The sequence below is a fragment of the Choloepus didactylus genome, chromosome 6, assembly GCF_015220235.1.
Source record: "Choloepus didactylus isolate mChoDid1 chromosome 6, mChoDid1.pri, whole genome shotgun sequence".
In the NCBI taxonomy this organism is placed as follows: domain Eukaryota; kingdom Metazoa; phylum Chordata; class Mammalia; order Pilosa; family Megalonychidae; genus Choloepus; species Choloepus didactylus.
Window position 1 is genome coordinate 132,172,824 of NC_051312.1, and position 11,568 is coordinate 132,184,391.

An 11,568-nucleotide genomic window follows, 5' to 3' on the forward strand; every position below is an offset into this window, starting at 1 on the left:
ATCTATTTTAAAAGGTAATAATCATGATTATGTGGGGTATAACCTAGGTATACGAGGTTGATTTAACATTAAAAACTTAATCATTGTAATTCACCACAGGAACAAATTACAAAAGTCATATGATCATTTCAGGAGATAGAGATAAAACATTTGTCAAAATCCAACAACCATTCTAGATAAAAATTCACAGCGAAGTAGAAGGGAACTTCCTCAACCTGATAAAGGACATCTATAAAAAAAGATGTATACTTCCCCCATCCCCAAGATCAGAACAATCAAAAATATTCACTTCTGTTCAGCAGTATATGGCAGCTCTAGCCAGTGCAATAAGGAAAGAAAAAGAAATAAAGGCATTAAGATTGAAAAGAAAGAAGTAAAACTGTCTTCATTCACTGACAATCTGATTATCTATATAGAAAATCCATCTATAAAAAGTTACCAGAACTTAAAAGCGAATTTATCAAGGTTGAAGGACACAAGATCAATATATGAAAATCAATTGTTTTTGCAGGCTAGCAATGAATAATAAAAATAGAAATTAAGGAAAAACAGTATCATTTACAATAGCATCAAAAAACTAGAAATACTTGGGATAAATCTGCAAAAGTTGTGAAAGTCTGGTACAACAGAAACTAGAAAACAACCCTGAAGGAAATTTTTAAATATCTAATGAATGGAGATATGTACTACGTTCTTGGGTTGGCAGATTCAATATTGTTAAAATGCCAATTCTTCCCAAATCTATCTATAGATTTTATGCAATCCCAATTGAAATCTTAACATGGTTTTTGGAGAAACTGACAAACTTATGCTAAAATTTGTATGGAGATGCAAAGGACCTGGAATAGCCAAAATGACTTTGAAAAAGAAGAGCAAAGTTGGGGCACTAGCAATATCTGATGTCAAGATTTGTTACAAAATTAGAGTTATCTAACATAAAAATTATAGAGAGTAGATCAATGTAACAGAATGGAGAGTCTACATATGTAGACAATTGATTTTTTGACAAATTTGCAAAGACAATTCAGTGGAGAAAGGTCAGTCTTTTCAACAAATGGTACTAGAACAATTGGATCCATATGCAGAAATGTTAACATTGATCCATTCCTTGAGCCATATACAAAAAGTAACTCAAAATGGCTCATATACCTAAATGCAAAATGTAAAACTTCTAGGAGAAAATCTTTATGACCTTGGGCTTGGCAATGATTTCTTAAGTATAGCCCCATAAAAGAACAAATTGAGAAATTGATCTTCATCAAAATTAAAAACTTCTGCTCTTCAAAAACACTGTAAAAGTTAAGCCACATACTGGGAGAAAACTCTTGCAAGTTGTATATTAGATGAAGAATCGAATCCGTAATATACAAGGAACTTTCAAAATTCAGCTATGAGAAAATAACCCAATTTTTAAATGGGCAAAAGATTTGAACAGGCACCTCACCAAAAAAAGATGTATGGATAGCAAAGAAGCATATGTAAAAAAGCCCAACATATCATTCATTAGGGGAAAACAAATTAAAACCACAAGGAGACATCAATGCACCCCTATTAGCATGGCTAGCGTCAGGAAGACTGACCATATCAAATGCTGTCAAGGAGGGATAGAAACTGAACTCTCATACACTGCTGATGGGAATGTAAGCTGCTACTACTAATTTGGAAAACAGTTTGGTAGTTTTTAAAAATTTAAACATCCACCTGCTTTGTAATCCAGTCATTCCCCCTTTAGGTAAGAAGAATGAAGGAATACATCCATACTAAGATTTCTACAGAAATATTCATGGCAGCATTCTTTGTATCAGCCAAGTTTGGAAAAATTACAAATGTCCATCAACTGTGAACAGATAAACTGGTATATTCATATAATGAAATACTCCACAATGAAAAAGAATGAGCTATTGATACATACTACACCATGGGTAGGTGTGAAAATAATTATGCTGAGTAAAAGACGGCAGGCACAAAAGAGTGCATACTGTACAATTCCATTTATATAAAATTCCAGGAAATGCAAATGAACCTATAGTGGCAGAAAGCAGATCAGTGGTTGCCTGGGGATTGGGGGAGGGGCGCTGCAGGAGGAAACAATTACCAAGAGGCATGAAGAAACTTTGGTGGATGATGGATATGTTCGTCATCTTGATTGTGGTGACGGTCTCATAGGAATATACGTATGTCAAAACTCATCAAGTTGAACACTTTAAATATGTTAAGTTTATTGTATGTCAATTATACTTCAATAAAGTTGAAGAAACAAAAAGATAAAGGGATCCATGAAGGAACAGTGGGGAAGGTTATTGTTTTGTCTCTTCCCTTCCCCTGATCCTAACTTCCCAGTCAAGCCCTGGGGATGAAGGAGGGAGAGAAGGAGTGAAGTTGAAAGGACACCTGGACTTTGGCCAGCCCCAGGGCAGGCTACTGCTCCCCAGTACTTCCTACCACCCCTACCCCCACTGCCTGTTTCTTGTATCTGTGAATTTAAATGAAGAGGACCTGAGAGATGATAAAATAAAATGCAATAGTCAGCAAACATTTCTTGGGTACCTACAGTATTCTAGATTCTGAGAACGAAGCAGCATGCAAGACGGCATTCAGTTCCTGCCCTCCTGGAACTTTCCAGTCTGTGGGAGACAGACATCAAGCAGGTCAGTAGAAGAATTCACTTTGTAGGCAGAATTCTGAACTGGCCCCATGATCTCCACCTCACCCCCACCCCCAGCATTATGCCCTTGAGTGTGGGTGGAACCCATAGTTTGTTCTAACCAAAATGATGTGGCAAAGGTATGGGGATATCACACCCAGGACTACATTACTTTATATGACAAAGGTAAAGGGATTTTCAGATGTAATTAGGGCCCCAAATCAGTTCATTTTGAGTTAATCAAAATGGATATTATCCTGAGTGAGCCTGACTGAATCTGGAAAGCTCTTCAGAGAGGAACTGAGCACTTCTTGAAGAGGGGGACACCATTGTGCTTGCCTTGAGGGCGCAAACAGCCATTTTCTGAGCCACCTAGAGGAAGCCTCCAGTAGCTGAGGTCCTCCGTCTCACAGCCACCAGGAACTGGATTCTGCCAACAAGCGGGATGAGCTTGGAAGGGGACCCTGAGTTCCAGGGGAGAGGTAGCCTGGCCGACACTTTGATCGAGCCTCGTGAGACCCCAAGCAGAGGACCTAGTTAAGCTGTGCTCGGACTCATGGCCCATAGAAATGGTGAGATAGCAAAGTTGTGTGCTTTAAGCCACTAAAGTTGTGGAAATTTGTTACACAGCAATGACACACTGATACAGTCACTCTGGATATATTTTAGAGAGAAGATAACTGAGGCCCAGAAAAGTAAAGTGACTTGCCCAAGGTTGCACAGCTGGTTACTGACAGAGTGGTGGTAACTATATTTCCCTGAAGGTTTACACTGTGCCAAACACTACTGCCAACATTCTAGGTAATCTTAGTGACAGCCCTGTGGTGTGTGTTAGATTGTATGGTCCCTGTTTTTAGGTGAGAATCTGAGGCTCAGGAAGGTTAAATGAGCTGCCAAAGGTCACATGGGTAGAAAAAGGAGGCACTAGAATTTGGCCCCAGCCTGCTGGCCTCCAATCAGCCTCCTGCTTGACATGTGAGCTAATACCCAGAGAAGTAGTGCAGGCGACCACAGCTCAGGCATGCCCCTCACTGTTTATTGGAGGACAGTCCCCACAGGTCTTTAGCAACTTAGTGCTGGAGCCTGGAAACACACATCTGAGTGACATGTCCCTGGTTCCTACCCCATTGAACAAACAGAATACACAGCCCCAAGGAGAACACAAATGCAGCAATCATCATGTCTCACATTAGAGTTTGCAAAGCACTTACACAAATCCTAACTCCTTGAAGCTTTACAACGGCCCTGTGCAGTGGGCAGGGCAGGTGGATAACACCCTCATTGAGGGGACTATTTACAAAGATTGGAGCAGTTCGGGGAAACCAACAAGGCACGGCGAAGCAGCACAAGGCTAGCAATAGCAGGGGACAGGAGAGGGCAGACGCCAGAATACAGACTTGGTGGGTGCAGGAGGGTATCAGGAGGCAGAGAGCAATGCAGGTGACGCAGTGGGGAGGGGACACAGGGAATCAGTCCTCACCCTCACTCTCCTCCTGACCCCCAGTCTCATGACCAGACCTCCCATTGGCCAGGCCAAGGGAAAAGGGACCCCTGGTTGCAGTTCATGCAAAGCGGCCTCCAGGGGCATGAGCAGGGCTGAGAGGGGTGGAAAGGGGAACTGGAGGGTCCAGCAGGAAATAGACAGCACACCCCCATTATGGCGAGGACATGAAGGCTCAGGGCAGTTAACTTCCTGAGCAACAACGAATGGAGCCAGAGCTAAACCAGCTTTATCTGGCACTGAGTTCCAGATTCTCCCTCATCCCTCATGCTATCAGCCTCACTGGCCTTCCTCTAAGGTGGGGAGTGGGCTGGTGGGGGAGCAGGCCTGGGTGCTGAAGGGTCTCCTCCTTTCCTGTGAACTGGGTCAGGACCCAGACTCTATACCTCCTGCTCACATGGCTTCCTGTCCCCACTTCAGTGCCACCCAACTCACCTCATGTCTCCCTTAGCCACGCCAGCCAGTCTTGTCTTCTTTCCATCTGTTTCCAGACTCTGAGTGTTTGAATGTTCAATTCCCTCTGCCATAATGCCTTTCCTCTCACTCATCTAGTGGATGCCAGCTCCTCCTTCCGCCTTTGCAGAGACACACCCACCATTTAAATTCAGTCTCCATGATTTTCCCTCTCGTAATACCCTGTTCTCTCTTTATAACCCTCTTTGAGTGTGTAATTTTTTATTTAGAAATGCTACTGTGTGTTTAATAACTGTCACTCCCACCAGCTTTTAAGTTCTATTAAGGAAAGAACTGTTCCTGTTTTCCTCACCACTGTAAACCCAATGCTTAGTGTAGTACCCTCGCATCTCGTAGGTACACAAGTGAATATTTGTGAAATGAATGAAGCAACCAGCTCTCAGGCAAAGGCTTGAAATGGAGTAAGAAAGTGGCAATGGCCATGGGGTGGATTCCCAAACCAATGCTTCCCTTGGAAGGAAGTCATCACGTTCCAGTGGACTTTTGGAAGCACCCCTCTGCTGCATTGCAGGTTCACCGAATGCCACCATTAGGGCACTGAACCTTTGGCTAAAAATAAAAAAGTGTTTTAAGGCTCGCGCCCGGGCTGGCCCCGCGCCGCGCCACAGGCTCGCGCACTCAGCAGGTTCCCAGGCGCGTTTGCGGGCTCCGGCTTTGCCACTCTCCGCTTCTCTGATCCCAGTTGCCCTGCCGGGTGCTGTGGTAGGAACTAAAGCCCGCCCTGGGAACCCCGAGCACACACTTGGCTCCTTCGACACCCGCCCTCTTTCCCTTCCCAGCCGCAGGCCTCGCTTGGTGCTAGGCGACTCTGCTGGGAGGCGGCGGAGGCGACGGCTGCCAGTCTGTGGAGGGGGCCTGCCCTCCAACCTTGCTCCTCCGCCGGGCCCTGCTCGGCGCCTGCCCTTCCTCTCGCTTTTTCCCTCAGCCGGTTGGAGCAGCGTCGGTCTGGGAGGTCTCTGGGCTGAGGCGGCGGCAGCTCCTCCGGCTCCATCATGTCCGCAGGTGGAGACTTCGGGAAGCCGCTGAGGAAATTCAAGCTCGTCTTCCTAGGGGAGCAAAGCGTTGGAAAAACATCCTTGATCACCAGATTCATGTATGACAGTTTTGTTTTTTTTTTAATTAAATTCAGTTTTATTGAAATACATTCACACACCATACAATCATCCATGGTATACAATCCACTGTCCACAGTATGATAACATAGTTATGCGTTCATCACCACAATCTATCTCTGAACATTTTCCTTACATCAGAAAGAACCAGAACAAGAATAAAAAATAAAAGTGAAAAAAGAACACCCAAATCATCCCCCCATCCCACCCCATTTGTCTTTTAGTTTTTATCCCCATTCCTCCACTCATCCATACACTAGATAAAGGGGGTGTGATCCACAAGGTCTTCACAATTACACTGTCACCCCTTGTAATCTACATTATTATACAATTGTCTTCAGGAGTCCAGACTGCTGGGTTGGAGTTTGGTAGTTTCAGGTATTTACTTCTAGCTATTCCAATACATTAAAGCCTAAGAGGTGTTATCTCTATAGTGCATAAGAATGTCCACCAGAGTGACCTCTCGACTCCATTTGGAATCTCTCAGCCACTGAAACTATTTCGTCTCATTTTGCATCCCCCTTTTGGTCAAGAAGATAACTCTCAGTCCCACGATGCCGGGTCCACATTCATCCCCGGGAGTCATACTCTGCGTTGCCAGGGAGATTTACACCCCTGGGAGTCGGGTCCCACGTAGGGGGAGGGCAGCGAGTTCACCTGTTGAGATGGCTCAGTTAGAGAGAGAGAGGGCCACATCTGAGCAACAAAGAGGTACTCAGGGGGAGACTCTTAGGCACCATTACATACAACTTTAGACTCTCCTTTGTGGTAATGAGCTTCATAAGGGCAAGTCCCATGCTCGAGGGCTCAGCACATCAAACCGCCAGTCCCAATGTTTGTGACAACATCAACACCAGTCATGTATGACAGTTTTGACAACACCTATCAGGCAACAATTGGCATTGACTTTTTATCAAAAACAATGTATTTGGAGGATCGAACAATCAGGCTGCAGCTGTGGGATACTGCGGGTCAGGAACGTTTCCGTAGCCTCATTCCCAGTTACATCTGCGATTCTGCTGCAGCCGTAGTAGTTTACGATATCACAAATGTTAACTCATTCCAGCAAACTACAAAATGGATTGATGATGTCAGAACAGAAAGAGGAAGTGATGTTATCATCATGCTAGTAGGGAATAAAACAGATCTTGCTGATAAGAGGCAAGTGTCAATTGAGGAGGGAGAGAGGAAAGCCAAAGAGCTGAATGTTATGTTTATTGAAACTAGTGCAAAAGCAGGATACAATGTAAAGCAGCTCTTCCGACGTGTTGCAGCAGCTTTGCCTGGAATGGAAAGCACACAAGACAGAAGCAGAGAAGACATGATTGACATAAAACTGGAAAAGCCTCAGGAGCAGCCCGTCAGTGAAGGAGGCTGTTCTTGCTAATCCCTCATGGCATCTTCAACCCTTCTCCAGAAGCTCACTACTTTGGCCCTCTTACTCTTTCATTGACTGCAGTGTGAATATTGGCTTGAACCTTTTCCCTTCAGTAATAACGTATTGCAGTTCATCATTGCTGCTTGTCTCATGGAGATGATTTGTTAGCTTCACAAGCACAAAAAAAGTCAGTGTCTTCATTTTTATATTTTACAAAAAGCCAAAAGATTCCAGAATATTCCAGTGATAACTTTAAAAATTAGATACATTTTCTTAACATCTTTTTCCTTTTTTAATGTTATGACAGTATGCTTCAAAATGATGGAAATATCAACAGTATAAGTGTGGCTTGATTAAGGAGCAATATATTTTCAACAGCAATTGCCTACCTACTTGATCTGTCCCTGTTTTTCTTACCTCTCCTGTAGCCAATACTTATTCTCACCCTCCGTTCCTCAGAACAAACAGGAGATGGCAAGGCAGCAGTCAGACCAAACCCACTGGAATTTTCCTTAAATTTTAGGGATACTACTTGCTGTAGGCCTTGGGTCAAGATGTCCAAAATTATTCTTGAGTACTGATATAAAGTCCTTAGACCTTCTTTGAGGTCAAATCTCAGCTATCATGGTGGGCAGTGCTTGAATGAGAAAAGGGTTCTCTTGCATATTTAAAATGAATCCTAATGAACATACTGAGTACTTACAAGTAGAAGAACAAAATGTATTTCTGACCAAAATGAATGACCCTTTCACATGTGCTTTATTAGACTCTGGGAGAGATAAGTGAATAAGTCAATATAGTTTTTTAATATTTAACTCTTCGTGGTAAAATAAAAAGTTCTAATGAACTATTTCTCCCAAGATTTAAAAAATTCCTAGTTAGAGTTACTCTTATTTGTTAGAAAAGCCTTTTTAAACAATAACTTTTGCTTGTGTTTTCTTTCCTTCTCTTTAAATGCTGTGCAGGCAAGGAACTGTTCAAGCCGAATTCCTTTAAGAAGAACCAATGGATGAATTTAAATTTGGCACTATGATCAAAACTATTATAAGCAGTAGAAACAATGTAATATCTAAAACTTACCAACACAGAACCCTCAGCAGAATAGCAAATACTTGGCTCAGGATGTTTGAGGTCAGAATGAAGAAGGAAACAGTTTTCTTATAAGCCCCTATAGGCAGATCTGAAAAAGCATACGTATAAGAAGAGGGAAAAGGAGTGAATGGAAATAAAACAATATTATGCAGGTTTCTGCCTTACTTTTTAGTGTGTTTTTTTTTTTTTTAATGTTAGATCTTTCAGGCTGGTTTTGCTTTTTATTAGATCTGTATAGTTAGGTTAATTAACCAGTGATTTAGTTTTACATTTAAGCTACAATTTATCTTTTTTCTTCGGTGATATTTATTTCTTTGCCTTCTTTTTTTTAACTACTTTTACCATTTCGATGTTTTGTTGAATCCATTTAGAACCTGATCACCCTGGCAATATGTATTTCCCTTAAAAATTGCAAACAAATATACTAGGAGTGCACCCTCTTTACTAGTTATTGTGAGATTGCTGTGTAAGTTAATAAACACATTTGTAAATACATTGTTTGCAGGAGGAAAATTTCTGAGTTATAGCTCAGCCTGCTGAATTTATGTTTTAAGCATTACTTAACACAGTATAAAGATGAAAAGACAACATCTTCATACTTCCTCTTCTCATTACAACAAAACCCTTTAACTGGGAGAATTTTATTCCCCACTCTTTCCTCTTCCTCCTTCAAGTCCCATTTATTGTCACCTTGTAATATTCAGAGAGCACTTGGATTATGGATCTGAATAGAGAAATGCTTTCAGATAATCATTAGCCCACATACCAGTAACTTATGCTCAAAGACAGGATGGAGTGGTAAAGTGCTTTTATAATGCAATATTATTGTTAAAGGCAAGGGTTGACTTTTTTGTTTTATTTTGACATGGCATGTCCTGAAATAAATATCAATTCAATATGGCAGATGGGTCATATTCTTTATTTGGAAGAAGTTGTGATTTATGACAAGGAGGTGATTGTCTTCCTATACTGTAGCATTTGATTCTTTTTATGTATCTTTTAAGAAAGTAACCAGTTATGCTGCTTTTAATATTGGTCTTTATTTAGCTTGGGGTTCTTCATCTGAAGCAGTGAAGTGTGTTCATAGTCCAGGTTTTTTTTTAATAAACACAACTTTTGCTGCCAAAAATATATAAATAAAACAAGAAAGAAAACAAACAAACAAACAAAAAAAAGTGTTTTAACCCTTTGAGAACAATCTCCTCAAGAGGAGTAGAGCTTTTAAGCTCCTCAGTCACTTATTCATCAGGGCGGATGAGTTTATTGGACCTTTGATCCTTTAACAGCCAGGGGGAAGAAAGCAGGAGAGAAAGAGTGCCTTTGGGGTGCGGGGGAGACCACCACTACGGAAAAGAAAAGGTGGGGAGTGAGGATACTAGAGAAGGCCCTGCTTGGATTCATTGAGGGGCTGGTGGCCCGGCCATGTGTTAAGCATAAACTATGGAGCTGGGATGTGCTCTTTGCTTTGCATAGATTACCCCTAGTCCCCAGAAGCCCCAAGAAAGCCAAGGGCACCACCCCCAAATACACATAAGGCACTCAAGGCTTCATGAAGGTAAAGCAACTTGCCCAAGGCCATACTGAAGGCAAGTGGTAGAACTGGGATTTGAGCCTTGCTCTGTCTGGCTCCAAAATGCCAGATTTCCTCCTCCAACTGCACAATCCTTTCCAAAACTTATGGGATAATTTATGGAGGAAATCATGGATTTAACCCTCCCTGGGGCAGAGGCCTGGATGAACTCTGCCAGATATTACCATCAAGAGAAGTAGAGGCCACAAGCCAAGAGCCCAATATCCTTAGGAATAACAATAATGGCGAAAAACAGCGATCATAACAATAGTAGCAGTAATAGCTGCTGCTTATTAAGACTCTGGCCAGGACCCTGTTGAGCGCTTTACACAAATCCTCTCACTGATTCTGCACCTCAGCCCTATGAGATTCCTGCTTTCATCGTGCTCATTTTACAGAGAAGGAAGCTGAGGTTTCGGAAAGTTAAGTGTCTCACCCAGAGTTGCACGGCTAGTAAGTAGTAGAAGTCCGGAAGCCTGACTCGGCTCTCCTCCATCCACTGAGGTCCAGCTCCCCAACTCACCGTAGTAGCCCTGCCTTTCTCTGGGGGGAGCGTCCTCGCACCTCCCCATGCAGCTGCCCGCCATGTGGGTGCTTCAAGACCCCTCCTCCCCTTCTCTGTCACACCCCACAGCCATGTGGGCAAACAACCTGCCTCTCCCCAGGCAGGGGATGCACGATTTGCATAACTTAATTAAATCCTGCTCTCCCCTTTGCAGAGGAGCAGGCCTATGAAGGATGCTGAGTGCATGGTCTTAAGGCAAATCAACGTGGATGATGAAAGAGCCTATCTCGGTTAAGCAAATTATGAGGAGGCGGGCGATGTCCTCACTCTAATAATTTCCCGTGAATTATTTATATGGAAACTGCAATTACATCGGGCAAAACGGTGTTGTGTGCATAAAGCTCACTTAATTACCCAGCCACCTGTTGGGACACAGGGTCTCCCAGCAGCCTGTCTCTTCCCCCAACAGGTTGTTCCTCTGGGGGGGCAGGGACCCAGGGCTGGAGTAGGGCAGGGCCTGGAGGAACCCCAGAACCAAGCTGGGGAGTCGCTGGGGAGTGGCAGCCTCAGTTCTCAGGCCAGAGCCTCCATCCTGGGCCCTGCACTCCCCAGGGGTGTCTCCTGGCCCAGCCTGACCTGGACTCTCGGACCTGGGCTGATCCGCTTCCACATCGCTGAGAAGGGGACTGGAAGCTGAGGAGTGAGAAAGGGGAAGATGAGAGAGAATGAAGAAACGAGCCAGCCCTTCCTTCCCCACAAACCCCTTAACCAAAGCAAATGAGACGCCTTTCATCAGTACCCAGTTGTTTAACTGGAAATGAGGGTTGCCATGGAAACCATCCTGTCACAAAGTATTTCTTACCACTTGCCAGCGGGAGAGGCGCTGATGATCGTGTTAGAAACAGCTCAAGACTCAGCAGCGGGACTTCCTGCTCCACCTTGGTGAGGGAAGGCCACAAGGCTGGACAGGAGGCAAGCCAGTGAGTCTCCCAGATGAATGCAGAAGCCCAGAAGCCAAGAAGGGAAAGGCGGGGACAAAGGGATAAGGACAGAGCCCTAGGGAGGAAGAGTTCCCGCCCACCCAAGACAAGTGAAAGTCACAAGACTAAGGCACCCGAGATGGGCCAAAAATCATTGGGCTGGTTGTTGGCCAGTCACAGATCCACTGAAGTGGATAAAAAGGAAAAAAGCCGTGGCAGCCCAGGGGGCATCAGGTGCGAACTTCCTCTCAGAAAAGCAGCAGCCGCACGCCCAGCACAAAGATATCTCGCAAATCAGGGAGGAGCCTTTCC

At 43.7% G+C, this 11,568-nt stretch overlaps 1 protein-coding gene and 1 long non-coding RNA gene across 2 annotated transcripts; one reads left to right on the forward strand and one right to left on the reverse strand.

Annotated features, from left to right (window-relative positions):
- Window positions 1-1,923: 1,923 nt before the first annotated feature.
- On the reverse strand, window positions 1,924-11,302 carry LOC119538529. Its single transcript, XR_005217569.1, has 3 exons — window positions 11,139-11,302; window positions 8,190-8,289; window positions 1,924-5,665 (listed from the first exon to the last, which is right to left on the reverse strand). It is a non-coding gene; the product is annotated as an uncharacterized LOC119538529 (long non-coding RNA).
- LOC119538528 (ras-related protein Rab-6A-like) lies at window positions 5,612-7,313 on the forward strand. Its single transcript, XM_037841530.1, has 2 exons — window positions 5,612-5,720; window positions 6,589-7,313. The coding sequence occupies exons 1-2, from the start codon at window positions 5,612-5,614 to the stop codon at window positions 7,116-7,118; spliced, it is 639 nt and encodes a 212-aa protein (XP_037697458.1). The 3' UTR covers window positions 7,119-7,313.
- Window positions 11,303-11,568: the final 266 nt, after the last annotated feature.